The 17,144-nt window shown below is 43.7% G+C and overlaps 1 protein-coding gene across 4 annotated transcripts in view; it reads left to right on the top strand.

The window, feature by feature from the left end:
• Positions 1-10,300: 10,300 nt before the first annotated feature.
• UBAC2 (UBA domain containing 2) overlaps positions 10,301-17,144 on the top strand; it is a 158,067-nt gene continuing 151,223 nt past the window's right edge. The window contains exons 1-2 of one of the 4 annotated variants that reach the window (XM_037024877.2): positions 10,301-10,680; positions 13,332-13,426. In XM_037024877.2, coding sequence (XP_036880772.2) covers positions 10,650-10,680; positions 13,332-13,426 — 126 coding nt within the window. In that variant the 5' untranslated portion in view covers positions 10,301-10,649. The remainder of the gene's footprint in view (positions 10,681-13,331; positions 13,427-17,144) is intronic. The other 3 variants (XM_037024875.2, XM_037024878.2, XM_037024876.2) reach the window with 3 other exon arrangements.

The raw sequence follows: 17,144 nt of genomic DNA, 5'->3' as shown, positions 1-17,144 counted from the left end.
GTTCCCTCCCCTCTAGCTTAGCAGGCCTGGGAACTCCAGGGTGGGAGTAGCTCAGCTCCCCAGAGAATCAGGAGCGGGCGGAGCCAGGCCAGAACTTGCGTGCCCGGTCCTTCCTCAAACGGCGTGATCGCACTGTTCCGAATCTTTATTTCTAATTACTACTTTAGGAACAAACTGTCTCATGAGTGTACTGGCACAAAGAGGCTTGATTTTGAGAACTGTTTCAGCCTCCTTGCTAATGTTCTGAGTATAATTACAAAAATGACAGGGGCCAGAACTCACTGCAGTCAGGACCTGGTCAAGGTGTGTTTTTACAATGATATTAACTTATTTAATGCTTAGAAGACCCCTAGAGGCAGTTATTGCTATTACCGTCATTTCCAGTTCACAGATGAGGAAGTAAGGAGTTAAGTAGACCTACCTGTGGGTCTACACTAGTGGAAAGCAGAGCTGGGATTTGAAGCCAGGCTCCTGGCTTGGCACCCTTCACCACCACACTATACTGGCTCTCCCCCAAAATTGAGTTGTTCGACATTACAATAAATCAACGTGCTATACAAAACACAGAAGACTTATATTTGATGTACATAACACACTTGCGTTCACGTTTTAAGATGATAAAGAACATATAACATATGGTAACAGTATAGAAATTATTTCATATAAAAAAATGTTGAACAAAGGCCCTGGCCTTTTTTATTTGGCATGATGGACTGTTAACTAGAATTTCTATAAACTACTGGTGGAAAAAGTTATTCTGCTGTGAATCTGCTTGGAATAATTTTTTACATGACATCTTTTATCTTAAAAATTCAGGTGGATTATTTTCCTTATCAATCCAACTCTGTGGTTATTAGCAGATGGTGTTAGAGTCTCTTTTCCTTTCCTTTGGGAAGTCTGGGTGTAAGAGATTAGACTTTGTCAGTTATCATCACAAATATATCACAAACAGTGGTATTTTATGCCTCTTGTATGGGTGGAGTCTCACACACCACTTGAATTCTGTGGTGTAAGAATAATATGGAAAATTGGAGAGGATTCAAAAAAACAGAATAAAAATGATCAAAGGGTTGAAAAGTTACAGAAATATTTAGTCTGGAGAAGAGAAGGCTGAAGGTGTTTGAACAACTTACTTGAGAGATGAAAAACAAATCAGGAGTTTATTGAACAGATGTTTTAGTCATCTGGTGTCTGGGGGAGCAGGTTTGGCTAAGGATATTACACAGAGAAACTGCAAGGGAATAAAATAGGGGCAGCAACACCAGAGGTCAGCCTTGTAACCAACAATGGGCATGTTTTCATCAGAAGACTGTAGAAGCACAATGGCAGTGGTTTATTAAAGGATATCAGCCAGGTGGGCATATGGTCACAGGGACTATCCAAGGTCAATGTCAGGAACCCACCACTGCTGTGGCATTCCTTCTCTTTGTCAGGATCCCTCAGGCAGGGGCCACCTGAGTCCCAGCCAGCCAGGAGTGTTTGCACAGGGTAAAACCACCTTGGCCTGCACATGAGGACATACTGCTATCTGCTGCCTCAGAAAACTCAGGTCGTTATTGTTTTCTTTCTTTTTGGCCATTGCTGGGGACACTCATTGCTGAGAAATTTCCTTATAAAGAAATACTCCAGTTCCAGCAAGCATAAGGACATTAATAATTGCCAAATCAGAACAATCACTGCACTTCAACATTTAGACCAACCTCAGTTTCTATGCATGTCTAATATCACTGGGGCCATGTAAAGGAGAATGTTAAATCCCCTTGCTTATGCAGTTCTACCAGGAGGCTGTTCGAGACTCTCCTGGGACATAATTTATCTAACAAGTGTTTTGGAAATCCTTTGTCCATACCTGGTGGAGGGGTAGAGACGAGGGAGGTGAGATTGTCTGGAAATGTGCCTGGGATTTAACCAGGTATGGTACAATAACAGACATGGAGACAAGTGCCTTTGAAAAAAATTCATAGCTTGTAATTCCCAAGAGGGAGCCCAGCATGCCACGCAGAGCCACATGGGGAAGTAGCAGGGTCAGTCCCGAGGCAGAAGGGGCGAGGGGTGAACACGGCCCAGAACCCTTGTTGTGCTTTCTGTAGGGAGAAAGGGAGGAGAAGGGTAGGCAAATTTGAAAAAGTTTAGGAAAAGACATTTTGAGTAATTGTGGTGGTCTCTAGTTGTCTGGGCCCTGGCCCCGGGGTGATGTAGGACAGGGGAATATCCGCTTGTGCATGAGGATAAAGAAGGTGGTGGGAGGATTGGTATGGCTTCGGATTGGTTGGTTTGCATATCAAAGGCACGCTCCCCAGGCAGGTTTGCTAACTCTAGGAATTAGCTAGCCCTGGGAGGTGCACCATATGTCAAAGCACCATACTCTGAGAGCTGTTTCAGCCTCCCTGCCGGATGTTCAGAGTATAATTATCAAAAACATGACTAGTACAGGAAACTGGTGTTCCACAACCAGATCTGAGTGACCTCTGTGAAAGGCTGAGGGCAAGTCTAGTCAGGCAGTCTGGGGAGTGGTGTGACCAGCAGTGGGGGTGTCTGTCCAAGCACATGGGGTCAGGAGTGTCCACTGATTGTACAGCATGATGGTAGCCACAAGCATACTCTGTTTGGAGAGTCGTGCAGACACGGACTGTCTGTCGGCAAGTGTGCCTGTGAATCTGGCATTCCCAGGTAGATTGCTGGTCTTTGAAAGGACTTCCAGGGAAACAGACCAGTAGGATGTATAACTATGTATCTGTTTCTCTCTCTCTCCATATCCACCTACCTGCTTACATTTATATGTATGTATCAAGGTAAAAGTCAGTTTGGTGCCTGGTGAGAGGCATCTTCCAGGTTTGCAGACAGACGCCTTGCTGTATCCCCACATGGAGAGAGATCATTCCTCTCATGTCTTTTCTTATAGGGGCACCAATCCCATTTATGAGGGCTCCACCCTCATGACTTAATTACCTCCCAGAGTCTCCATCTCCAAACCCCATCACACTGGAAATTAAGACTTCAACATACGAATTTGGCTGAGTTGGGGGTTGGGGTGGGACACAAACATCAGCCCATACCAAGGGTAATCTATTCATTCAAAGTCTACTGATTAAAATGTCAACCTCATTTAAAAATACCTTCAGAGCCACATCCAGATGTGCTTGACCAAATGTCTGGTATGGTGGCCTAGCCACGTAGCCATTAAAATTCACCATCGCAGATGGGTTAGTGGAGTACACATCCATTGGGGTATGAGTTAGACACCGGGTCTCTGGAAAATCTGAAGCCTGCCCACTTGTCAGGACTGGGGAAGCAGCAAGTGTGACTTGATGCTGCATTTCCCTAATTCATCTCATTCGGTAAATAAACAAATATATATATTGATACCCTGATGTGTTTCAGTCACTGGGCTAAGCCTTGGAGAAACAAATATGAAAGACAGGTGCTGCTTGCAGCAGGGAGGAGGGGATAGGCAATTTCATGACGACCATGGGGTTGTTTGTGCTTGCTTTGATAGAGAATGCAATGCCCAGGAACAAAAGGAGCCCAAGGGCGTGGATGAGCCACCATCACAGGGCAGTGGACCAGAACCTCCCTTACTTAATACCAAGGGTAAACTGCTTTACTCAAAGTCTACTGATTTAAATGTTAACTTTGAATGTTAATCTTGCAAATGATTCTAACTTAATATTAGAATTGGTCCTCATGACTGGACCACAGGTTCATCAGCAGAGGGAGTTCCAGGTGAGCCATGACTATGGGAATGTGGGTAAAACTGTAACATTTCCAGAATATCTTGCATGACTTTGGTTCATTTGCATATCCTCAGGGGTGGAGAGAAGTTCATCTCCATGTCAATGGGTAATTACCTGGGCAACCGAGGTCATGTCTGAACCTGAGAGGTTAAGGGAGGGGCTCCCTTCTTGTTTCCTTCTTTCCAAGTAGGGGAGAGAGCCGGCATTGGACTGCTGTTTGTAAGCAATAAATGAGATTTTGACTTTATTTCTCCCTTTGGCTGATTTTGGTTTTCAGAGGTATTTTGCCCCAGGATTTCCTCTTCCCAGACTTACAGGGAATAAGTTAGTGACAAGGGGTTGGAGCTAGGGACTGAGTAACAGTTTCTCCTCTATGCTGGACAGACCAGAAAACAACAGCCTTAACTTGCGGCAATTTTAGGTTTGGAAGACATTATGGGTAAAAAGATTTTACCAGAACAATGTTCTGGTTCATGATCTTATTATCGTACACATGGCATATGAGATCAAACATATTGTTACCTTCGGGACAATGAGGGGCTATAAAAAGCATGATAAACCATGCCCTTGTGGTTAGTGGACAAAAGTGATACCACACAGGATGTTCAGAAAAAAGAAAGAGGAGAGGGACAATGCACAGCAGAATGGGGTAGGATGAATAGGTACATATCTGCTACTTGGTACAGACTGGACATGTTTGTATGTGACATGAGAAAGAGAAGTAACCTTAACTTAGCTTCCGAAAAAGAGCAGATGGTCAGGGTGGAGAAGATGAGGAAGTGTGATGGTCTCACAAATGTGGCAGCCTCCATATAAATGACTTAAAATACTTCCCTATGTTTCAAAGCGTTAGTGATGAAGTTTGACAGAAAACTGAACTCCTGTTCTGAAATCTCACCACAAGTCAGGGCAGACGTGTTTCATCTCTAGAATTTAGACTCTGGAGACCACTTTCTTTAATATGTGATGGGAAACAGAGATGCATCAGAAAAAGAAAAAGCTGCAGAAAAATGATGTGGTGGACTTCTACGGGGGGAACTAGAGGAAGACAAAGAAACAAACCCTATCACTTCAATAAAAAAAACTTCACACCATAAATACTATATTAATTTTTTCAGTAGAGCTTTCTTGTCATCGTGCTATGAAAACATGGAAGCCATCGGCAGGATGGTGCAGGCAATGCTGATCAGCATCCTGCCCTATTCCCTGAGCCTTAACTGTACCAGGGCGTACTGCCCATCGCAACTCTTAGGCTGCGGGCTTGCCCTGCCACCAGAGGCCCTGCCCGCTCATGTGGTGGGCTGCAGATGCTGGGAAACTGTGCCGTGTGCAGGTAGCTCTCAGTGACAATGGCAGTCCGTGGATGAATACCTGGCTGCCACACGCTGTGGTGGGATGACTCTGGCGCACTAGCTCCAGTTACGCACAGTGCTAAGTCGCTTAATAATTTAATTTTAGTCTCCATTGCCTCCTCCTTTCCTTCTCTGCCTCACTTTCTTCTCCCCACTGGTCTTCCCTAGGACCACTCCCACACAAACCTGAACCTTTCTCAGCGTCTGCTTTGGAGGAGTCCCAAACTCAAGCAGATGGTGATAATCTGAAATATTTTTAAAAATCTGATTGATGAAATTTAATGAGGTTCTAATTCTGTTAAGAGAAAGCTCAGATGTTCTGTTACCTTTTGTTGCTTTGCAGGAATTGTTCCACTGCACTAAAATGCAGTTTGCCTAAATATACAGTTGGAAATACTGTAACAAATAATATAGATCCCATGTTAAGGAAGGACGGATGAAAGTCTCAGCTGAACTCACTACTTTTTGTAATTAGATTAAATAATTATTTGGGCTCCAAATCATGTTTTAGCTTACTTTCCCACAAACATTGGCTAATATGTTGCATCATTTTCAGGTGGACTAATCACCTAATCAATCTTATAAATCCATATTGATCATTAGACCTAATCACTATATGTTTTTAAATAGCATCAAAATTAGCAATGTAACCCCAAACCAGTATCTCAGACCTAGTCTTATCTGCTACAGATAATGGAACTGTGAAAATTTGGGGCAAGAAAGCATCTCTTAGTGGTGTGAATTTGTTGAAACATCTCATCATAATTCCTTCCTGTTTAATCTCAATCACATTTGCTTGCAGTTTAAGGATTTCATTTAATTTTTCTGATGCATATGAAATGTATCTCAAATTGCTTCATAAAATATTGATTTCACTAATTTTTTCATTACATGAAAAAAAATGACATCCTAATATTAAAGAAAAAATCAGATATTTTTAAACAATTTTCTTTGGAATACCATCTTATTTCCAGATGTAAGATAAGTCAAACTCCTTTTCACAGTGGCTGCAAAGATCACAAAATAATTTTTTTTCAAGGCATTAATTTTATTTTTATTAATAGCACTGATAGCATTAATTGATTTGTGGATCATTCATTAAGGTTTTTGGTTACTGAAGTTATCAGTGAGTAATTCAATAACTTGCTAATATGGCTGTTTCTGCTTTTAAGTTGTTTATAAACCCATGTCACAAGCTGACCACAACTGGTGTTCCATCTGTTCCACAATGACATTGGGAAAGGAAAAAAAAAAAGCTTCCTGTGAAATAATTTTTAAGAATTGCAAAATTCCACAACTCTTAATATCCAGTCTGTATATATGGAAATAAATTTTCTGTTTAAGGTTTTTATTCTCATGAACCTTACATTTGTGTAAGAATCATCAAAGCTTCATTATCATACAAGTTACTTGGCATTCACTTGCAACAAACATTCTTCTGTCTGTAGATCACTTCATGGGCCTACTTTCAACCTCTTTGGATTTCTCATAGATCCTTCTATGTACAATATTATTGCTCAACAGGATAGAGGAAATGATTTAAATTTCTTAGTGTCATAATAATAATCTCCTATACAGCTGGTAAAATTTTTTTGCTATGGTACCTTTTATTCCTTCAGATCTGATTAAAAATAAACATTTCAGGGACAAGACTATGATTCTCAAACTTACTTTAAACTCTGAAGTTTCTATCTTTGCCAGCTCTGTGTCTTTCTTTATAAAATATTCACTTAGTCTTGATGGGTTCATTTAGATAAAATTAGAAAAAAACTATGTTGTCAGTATGTACACTTCTAAATATTCAACTGAATATTCTCAACACCTTTTCCTAATATTTAACATTATACATAGTATTTTTTAAATAAGGACTAAATCTGTACATCTTTATGAAAGATACAGAATCACTAAGAATGTACCAGCCTTAAATGTAAACTGACACTGGTGACTCAGATGTAAATGAGTAGGGTTGTTGTTGATGGTGAGATTTTTTGAATGGCTGAACAACTCTTGATTAAGTTCCAAATAATATAATAGTATTAAAACAGTATAATAGTTATATTCTTGGAAAACTCAGCATGAATTAAAACTCTGCAAAGCACATGCACATCTTTACCTGTAAAATGGAATTGGTTCTAGACTCAAATACAGACTTTTAATTACATAAGAAGCATGAGGTGGGAGAGTCGTAAGTTGGTTAGGAAAGAGAACAATTTATTTTTTGGTGAATGGATATTGCATCTGGCATCCCTGGACCCCATGTATTATCCCTCAATTAACTGTGATAACCAAAAATACCCTTACGAATTTCCAAAGTGCTCCCTGCTCAGTAAACATCTATTATGAATACAACTGAGTCATTAAAAAGATGTAGTACTCTTTAAAAAGCTCCCAGGCCTATTTGCTCATAAATAGTAGTTTCTCAGATGTTATATGCTGAAAGTGCATTTGATGCAGTTCAGAGGTTACTTTATCCAAGGACCATCAGTCCCACTCATCATCTACTGATTCCTCCAAAAGGTTGCTAACTAATATCTCTAGGAATTTGGAAAGGGGCTCCTTGGCCAGACTGCAGAATAGGATATGACCTATAACCTTAAAGCATTGTAGCTCTTACCTGTCCAGAACTTGATACTTTGGAAATTTGTGATTATTTTTGTTGACGTTGGCCGCAACTACTACTTAGAAACCATTAGGAAGAATTCCCCTCTGCCTCTGCTATGTGAAAGGAAAACTATGCCAAAGGCAGGGTGAAATATACAGGAAAGGCCCTTGTCAGGCGTGTTTGGTCAGCAACCTGCCCCCAGGACAGATAATAACAAGATTCTCTTTCTGGTACTTTAACCTTAGAGATGCCGTGATTTATTAAAGGGAGACAATGTCTTTACACCAAGAAACTCAAAATAGATAGGATACAACATTTTGTAAGACACATTCCCTGCCTGCTAGGGACTCACTCTTTCAAGCATGTAGCTATTACCTAATGCAGAAACATTCAACAGGACATCACCAGGGAAGTGATGATTCTTAGTAACTGACAGAATTAGCTCTCCATAATACAATCTAGAGAAGAGAGAAGGTGAAAATACAGGCCAGGACAACAGGGATGACATACATGAAGAGATCTGGGACTGTATGCTAAAGGTTGGGTGAATTACACTAGTGTGGGGTTTCTCAACCTCACTCTTTGACATTTTGGACAGGAGAATTCTTTATCATGGGAGGCTGCCCTGTGTTGTAGAACCTGAGCAGCACCCTCAGCCTGTGCCTTCTAGATGCCTGTAATGGCCCCTCCCCCCAACTGTAACACCAAAAAGTCTCCAAATATTGGCAAGTCTCCTCTGGGGCCCAAATTGCCCCCTATTGATAATCACCACACTGTTGATTCTCAGACCCACATGTACATACGGATCAGTTAAGGGCCTTACTAAATGATGCTTTAATAGGTCTGGGGTACAGCCTGGCACCCTCTAGGCCAAACAAGATCCCAGGTAAGGCTGATGCTGCCTGTCCTAGGACAACACTTGCTCCTTGGAAGACAAACCTACAGCCTTCTGCCAGCTAACTGGAACAGGTGCTCAGAGTGCAGATAGATGTATGTTCAAGGTACGGATCATTGAGAATATTTTTGAGCAAGGTCTGCATACCACATTATCAGGTATTTAGTTAAGAATGTTCACAGAACTGAACATAAATAAGTGAAGGGTTTGTTTTGTCTTTGTGTTTTAAAACGTCAGGACACTTTATCTTCTATTTCAGCAGTTCTCACACCTTCTGGTCTTGGGATCCTTTCAACATTTGCAAAAATAATTGAGAACTACAAGACCTTTGTTAACATAGGTTTAGATCTATTGGCACTAGAAATTAACTAATATTGGAAATTAATTAAGAAACAGAAAACACTTTAAATATCTGAAATTCATTTAAAAATAATAATATACCCATCACATATTAACATAACTAACATATTTTTATGAAAAATGACTGTACTTTCCTAAGCAAAAAATTATGGGGAAGAACAGCATTATTTTACATTTTTGCAAATGTCTAAAGTCATATCTGCTTCTGCTTTCAGTTTGTTGTGCTACGTTTGTTTTGACTGAAATAAATGAAGAAAATCGGGCCTCACACAGATGTATAGCTGGAAAAGGAAGCATTTAATAGTTGTTTCAGATAATATAGGTATCTTTTTTGATACTACACATAACAAGTAGTTTAAGGGTTAGTTGCAATTAGGGATCTGAGGCCGTATCAATGAACTTTTTTGTACGTTTCAGTAAAATGCATTGGTTTAATCTGCAGTTTGAACTGATTTTTTTAACTATGCATAATTTATACATCATGCATTGGTCAACTGAAAAATATTGGTTCAGAAATTTATGAGCCCGTCCAACTGTACACCAGAAATCTCCACTGTGTACTCCTGAGGGAACACGAGTAAAAAAAGACAGTGTATTTCTACTATTATTATGAAAATAAATTTTAGCCTTTAGAATCCCTAAATGAGTCAGGTGGTCCCAGCACGTCTAGAACCAGTCTTATGTTAATTTCATAGTCGATCAACAGCGTCTCCAAACATAAACTTTTAAAGTAACACTTTATTGCACATTTAGATGAAATACAGGCCGGAGGACTGTATTTTACTGATTTACAAATTCCAGATTTAGCACAATGCCTGGCCGTTATAAGCATTTGAAGTGTTTTTTTTTTTTTTTTTTTTTCAGTATTCTGTACACAGTTTTTTAGCCTGTCCTTTACGTTTAATCTTGCGTTTGGTCAATTTTCCCGGAGTATATGTACTTTTAACGACTGCCTAATACAGATTTCATGCTCAAACGCATTTTAAAACCCTAAACTTTGCTTTTGCAACGAGTAATTTCATTTTGCAAGGGGAAAATTTTAAATATCCTGGGTACAGGACATCAGGGCAGTTTGGCGAGCGAGGCTGCTCCGTCGACTCGTCGCGCATGGGACTCCGAACCAGAGCCCGGGAAAGGCCGGGGGTCCCGCTCGGCGCTTTTTGTGGAGATTTCGGGCGAGACCGACGTGGGAAAGGAGGTGCTGCCACAGATACGGCTCTCGGGGACGGGAGCATCTCGCACTGGCTGGACCGCGAATTCGAGACAGTTCTGTCACCAGTCTGCGGAGCACGGGGGCCGGCCAGGAACCACTGAGCATGCGTGGCCCGCGCCGGGGAGCCCCTTCGCGGAAGAGGTTGGAGACCGCGAGGAATCCGCCGCACGCGGCTCCACGGGGCGTGGGGAGGAGCTGAGCACCAGCTACAAGAAATTACGCCCCCACTCCTTTCCCAAAGGACGCCCGCGGCCGGAGGCGACAGCCGCTCCAGCCGCGGACGCACTTCCCTTCCCATTCAGGAAGGGCGGGGACCGACGGCGCGGCGCGCCCCCACGGCCGCGCATGCGCCACTCGCAGGCAGCCCCTGAGGAGGAATCTAGTTGCCAGGTTCACCGCCCCGCCGGGAGTGCGCCTGCGCGGTCGCCTGGTCCCTCCACCTCCGCTTCCCCTCCCACTGTCGCCCCGCGGGGGCTCCGGGTCCGGCGGGACCATGTTTACCGGCACCGGCTCCAGTGGGCTTTGTGAGTACCGGCCGCCGCCATCCTGGCTGTACCCTACACGCCACACTGGGCACCTCCTTCAGGAGGCTGGGGGCACCCGGGAGCCTCGGGTTGCAGGAGGTCTGGGGACCGACCCTCCATTCCTCGCACGCACCTCGGGTCCCGCCAGTGGGGGAAAGCGAGCACCGTCTCCACCTAAGCCTGGAGCGGCCAGTTGGGGACAGAGTCCCGCCGCAAGCCCTGGCCCCCGCCTGTGAGCCCCAGGTGCGATGCTCAGGTGCTCCCGGGGCTGCTGCAGGTGGCTGGGCAGTTGGGGTCGGGCTGGGTGCCCTGGTCTGCAGGCCCGGCCCCTTGCCCTCAGCGGCGTGTGCCAGGCCGAAAGACGAGGCGGTCCTGGTGAAGCGGTGCTGGATGCCTGCCCCCTTCCCAGTCACCTTGCTCCATTTAGGCGACAGAGGGACGTACCTGGCTCTGCCCCCACACGCAAATTCCAACCTCTGCTTCAGGAGCTCACTCCTCAGGTTTACTAGAATTACTTTCTTTTCCGGTCTCCCGTAAGAGTTTTTAAGACAGACAAAAACCGATTAAAGTACTTTAAAGTGTGGAAGGAAGTTGAGAAGTCATTTGGCAAAAAGTGGGGACATTACTGCTGGATATTGCTTGGTATTTAACTTAAAGTGTTAGGGGCGGCCAGCAGATAGAGGACGGAGAAATACATGTATCCTTTGAACAACTTTTTCTCGCTGAAATTGTTTAATTGGCTTTTGGTCAGGTAGACTGTTAACTAAACAGCACTGAGATTAGGCATTGATACAACAGCGAATTGTTGCTTGTCATTGTTAGTACCTCATATCTTTAAATATGTGAAGTTAATCTTGGCCGAGTACAGAAATAGTTGTCATTTCCTAATATTAAAGATCTCTTGTGAATGTTAGGAATCTATTTCTGAGAATGCACGTCTTCCTCTAAGAGTGAGTTAGTATCAGACTGCAGGCATAATTTTAAATATGCCTCCTTTCTCAACTTTAAAGGTTTTTGAAATATAATATTTATGATTTCCCTTGTTTCATAATTGACTTGGTTTATTGCATCTTTCAAGCATTGGCCTCCAAGTAGGTTGCAACTATTAGTTAATTTGTCTTCCCCAAACTGCCCTTTGGATGAAGAACATTATGACTATTGAAACTGACACTCCAGAAGGTGGTATAATTTTCCTGGGGATTACACAGTGAGCCACATACACTGGTGGATACAAAATTAATGGTGGAATTTTTCAAATTTAGGTCTTTCTTTCAGCATTTTGAGCTATCCTTCCTCACTGACCAAAGTTCAGTGAACAAAAGGCAAGAGAAATCTGTTACTGATTACTGTATTAGCCATTACACCGGCAAAGTTTATTCAGATTTGATACAGGGTGACTGGAAGGTAATACTTGATCACTTATGGCACAAGATTGATGAGGATTGAATTGTAGGAATAAAACTGCTGCTCAGGGAGAGGCCTAGGCCAAGGGCTCCTCCTCAGCTGTCTTGCCCTGCAGCGTAAGAATTGATGGAATGGCTATTCCTCAGAAGGCCATGTCTTAATGTGCTCACTTCGCAACATTCTGAGCACCTCCTGTGGGGCTGGAAATGGTTCTAGGTGCTGGGGCCATGACACTGAACAAGTCTTAGTTCCAGTGCTCACAGTGGGGTTAAGGCACAGCTCTTTCAGAACTGCTCTTTAGCAAGTAGGTGTGAGCAGTTATCCTGCTTTAAAATTTTTCTTTACAAGGCCATCTACTGAGAGAGAAATGATTTCCTTTAGAGATGTTGTGTGGCTCTTTGGTAAGTCGAAGTTTTTATCCCAAATAAGTATCCTGAGGAAGAATATTCTGCCTCCCTCTGCCCCCTGGATGGTGAATGACATTCTCTTTTCAAGGAAAAAATCCCTGCCCTGTCCTACCACCTGCATATTTCCCACATTTTGTGACTAGTAGACAATGTTGTGTAAGTATTATACCTGCTTTCCTCTCCTTCCCTTTCTCTCATTAATTAATTTATTCTATAAGTGTCTATTGACTCCCGCCATTAAGTCACACACTGTGTACAGAGGATAAGAGGATAAAGGAGACTAACATCAAATAAATTAACAAATAACATGATTTCACATATTGGTGAATGTCATGAAGAAAATAAGACAGTAATGGCATACACTGAGGTTATGGGGGTGTACTGCTGTAACAAATGATGGCAGGAAAGGTACCTGGGAAGGTGGCACTTGAGCTGAGACTCAAATGGTTTGAAGGAGCCAGCCATGTCAGAGTTTGTTACAAAATGTGCGTTTTTCAGAAGGGAACAGCAAGCACAAAGACTGTGGCAGGCACACCAAGGCACTATAAAGAAAGCTGGTGCCACCAGGGCAGTGAATTGAGGGAAGGGCACCTGTCACCATGTCTTTGAAACTGTTGCTGTCTCTCCAGTCATGTAATCATGACTGGGTAAAACTGCATAGGAATCATGTTCTTAACTGACTCTAGACTCCTTGCTTATTTTAGACAATGCTACACCAGTCAACCTTGTGTTGGGTAATAGATGTATCATTTATTACTTTTATTAATAAGTGTTCCCATTACTTATTCACTGTGTAATGATGGACTCATCCAACACTGATTTCATGTTGATATATTCCAGGTAGAGCTCCCACCATCAAGAGGTTCAGTGTCTACTGGAGAAAATTTGTAAAAAGAAAACAACTGCTGTACTTGGTGCTGCGGATTTATTGCAGGGTAGGCGAGTGGGGCTGGAGGAGGAGAGGCACAGTTTAAAGAAGATTTCCCAGTGGAGGTGATATATGAGCTGACTCTTGAGGGATGAGTAAGACTGTCGGGCATTTAAGTGGGGAGGGTCTCTCTGAGGGTCAGGGCCTGGCACAGAGACAGGAGGTGATGAATTAGAGGGTTGCTGATTATGGCTGGATGAGCAGTTCCTAAGAAGTGTGCAGTGAAGTCATTCGGAGGGCAGGTGAGAAGAGAACTGGGGGCAGAAGGAGGCAAAGAGGAGGAGCCAGGAGAAGCCCGGGAGGGGCGAGGCACCTCTTCAGGAATATAGACAGGAGTGAATGGCCAAGCAGCGTCCCAGGAGGCAGTAGGAGGGGCGATCTGGAGCTCTGCTCTGCGGAGGCGATGCTTCACACAGCTGTAGGAGGGAAGACAGAGATTGTTGTGGGTGATGGAAGCAGTGTTTTCCAAACACTGCCTGTGTCCTGGCTGCAAAAAAGTCAGCCATGGAGCTTTCTGGATGTCCAGATTCCTGGGTCCCATCTCCAGAGAGTCAGATTCAGAAGGGCTAATGTGGGCATAAGAAATCTGAATTTTTAAAGCATTCCTGGGTGATTCTAACGCACAAACAGATTTAGATCAAGGCAAGAGGGTGGCCAGCAGGAGGGGCAGAGAGAATAGTCAGAGTCCAGCAGCAGTTGCTGAAGGCCCTGATTAAGATGGTAGCAGTGAGACAGGACAGGAGAGAGAAGGATTATAAAGATGTGTAAGCAGGTAGGTTGTGTCAGTAAATCTTACAGATTTGGGAGTTTAAAGAGCAGTTGAAGGTGACTTTGGGTGGACAGATGGTATGACCATTCACTCAGATAGGGAATGCAGAAAAGGAGGAGCTCATTTTGGGGAAAGGTGAGGTTGATTTTGGACGTGTTTAATGTCGAGGAATCTATAAAGTCCAGTTGGAGATACCCAAGGAACATTTGGAGAGAGGGAACTGCACTGGGCATGAACAGTTAGTTAAGTGGGAGGTAGGCCCTGAATGTGAATGAGGACACAAGAAGCAGTGAGTAGAGGTAGAAGGCCAAGGACAAAGCTAGGCAATTCCAATATCTAAGAGATAGTTGAGAAAGAGGAGAAAGCACAGTGAAATAAGCCAGGTGGAGAAAGACAAGTACCAAATGATTTCCCTCATGTGTGGAGTATAACAACGAAGCAAAACTGAAGGAACAAAACAGCAGCAGACTCACAGACTCCAAGAAGGGACTAGCGGTTACCAAAGGGGAGGGGTGGGGGAGGGCGGGAGAAGGGGGTTGAGGGGTATTATGTTCAGTTCACGTGGTGTGAGGGGTCACGGGGAAGACAGTGTAGCCCACAGAAGACAAGTAGTGACTCTGTGGCATCTTACTACACTGATGGACAGTGACTGCAATGGGGTATGAGGGGGACTTGATAATTTGGGTGAATGTAGTAACTACAATGTTTTGCATGTGAAACCTTCATATGACTGTGTATCAATGGTACCTTAATAAAAAAAGAAAGAAGAAAAGAGGAGAAAACAGAGTAGGCAGAGATGGGTATTCCTGTAGGAGAAACCTCTCTTTTCCCCCCAGTCCAATTTGATTTGCCCTCTTTTGTTGTAAACAAACTCCAGCAGCTTTTTCACCCTCTGACCACAGTGACTCGCAGCACCAGAGTCGTGATCTGGTTGTCTCCACTTTATAGCCCATTTCTGGCATCTCCCATATGCAGTCTGGAACCTGTAGTCAGTTACCCAAGTTGCTTTCTCGTCAAGACTCTCAGAGACCTGGCACTCTGGGATACTCCCGCGGTACTCATCCAGCAAAACCCCCGCCTCCTGTTACTGTGCGGCGGGGCCCCTGAGCCGGGTCCTTGGCACACTTGCTCAGTTCCGTTTCTTGGACTCGGTTACCTCCCTGTGCTCTTTCCTCTTCATGCCTGTCCTCAGGACTCTTCCCAGGCTCCGTACCCATCTTGCTCTTAACCACCCAAAAAAAAGGGCTGTCACCTGGGACAGCCTCTCCCTCACCTGTTATATCCACACTTCTAACAGTTGTTGACTTCCCAAAGCAGACAGTATTTGAGCTGGTTGGTGAAAGGTCATTAAGGGTTTTTCAGGTATGAAGACTTTGCTTCTTTCCTCCCATCTAAAAGAACGAGGCGCCTTTCTCCTAGCTGACCCCCGCCCACCTATTCTTCCTTCCCTCTGCTGCCTTTTCTAGCTTGTCTTCATTCCTTCCTCTGAAGAATGAGCCTGGCATGTGGTTAGAGCTGATGTCTGCACCTGTGGTGCTTTGTGGGCTTTCATAGACTCCCAGAGTACTTTAGATCCCTTATCTGTGAAAGGAGGTGATTTTTATTAGCTATTTTATTGTGTGGTTGTGAAGCTTAACAGGGTTAATATGTGTACAGCTCTTAGACCAGGGTTAGGTGTGTGTAACTGGATCCTTATGAGTTTTTTCTTAAAAATACAAAAGTATAACCCATCCATTGGTCTTACGGGATGGTCTTCACCTTATTCCCTTTCTCACTTCCCCTCACACTTTACCCCGCTGCACGCGATCAGCTGTCCTTGATGGCCATGCACTGCGGCATGGCTGTGCTGTCTGCTGGCTCGCAGCCTGGTTCTGCACCCACCCTGCTCCCCGCCCACCCGCTCTGGATGAGGTAACCAGGGACTTCACTGCCAACAGATCCACCGGGTGCTTCTTAGTCCTTATCTTGGTGGCATGTTCTCTTGCAGTGACCTCCATGAACATCTCTTTCTAAAATTCTGTACTGCTTGACTTTTATTTTTAAATTCCATACTCAACTGGTTCTCTTCATACCTCCTGAGCACATCTACTTCGTTTCTGTCGTATCCTCAGAGCCTACTGGATTTGTCCTTAATGGGTTGCTAGCTTCTTTAAGGAGAGCAGTTTCAGTGACTCATTAAAGTCAAAACCTGCTTTGTTGTTCTGTGATGACTGCCCTTGCACTGTTCACCATGTAGGAACCGATTCACTGTGTAAGACCTTGTTCACCATGTAAGAACTTTTTTGTTATGCTTCAGAAGATTGGAGACTGTTCAGATACAGGCTTGGGGTTGATGAATGACTGTACATTGAGTCCCCTATACAGAATTTTATTGTTGTTAACAACCATTTGATCAATAAATATGAGAGATATTCTCTCAAAAAAAAAACAAAAACCTGCTTTGTTGAGGTAAGGAGTGAACCCGAGGTAGAGTGGAAATAGCGAGAGGGGCCATAGGGATAGGCACCTGGTCAGTCTCAGGGAGACCCAGCCACACTCAGCCCCTGGAAGACTCAGATGCTTGGGTGTCTTGCTAACCAAGATTCACAAAACACTGAGATGGGAGCCATGCAAATTTATTAGAGTTGAGAAATACAGTTTTCAACTGAGCTGGAACTTTTCCTTGAGTGAAATTGTTTTTGACCCAAAGCATTGGGTAGAGAGCCTGGAGTCCAATGCAGTTAGGGAAGTTTGATGAATCTGAGGTCCAGTGGCGTCCGTCTGGGGTAAGGATGTTCATCTCATTCTGGAGATGGGTGAAGCCGTAAGGGCTGGCGAGGTCATCCAAGACCTGCACCCTCCACCTTCGTGTCAGCTTTAGGATCCTTGAAAATTTACCACCGCAGCTGTTTTTGTGCTCTCAGGAGGTACCAAACGTTGTTGTTACTGATACGTTCTTTCTTTAACTAGGTATTCA

The sequence above is a fragment of the Manis javanica genome, chromosome 9, assembly GCF_040802235.1.
Source record: "Manis javanica isolate MJ-LG chromosome 9, MJ_LKY, whole genome shotgun sequence".
Taxonomy (NCBI): Eukaryota; Metazoa; Chordata; class Mammalia; order Pholidota; family Manidae; genus Manis; species Manis javanica.
The sequence above is the reverse complement of the archived record's forward strand: the minus strand, read 5'-3'. Positions and strand labels throughout refer to the sequence as shown.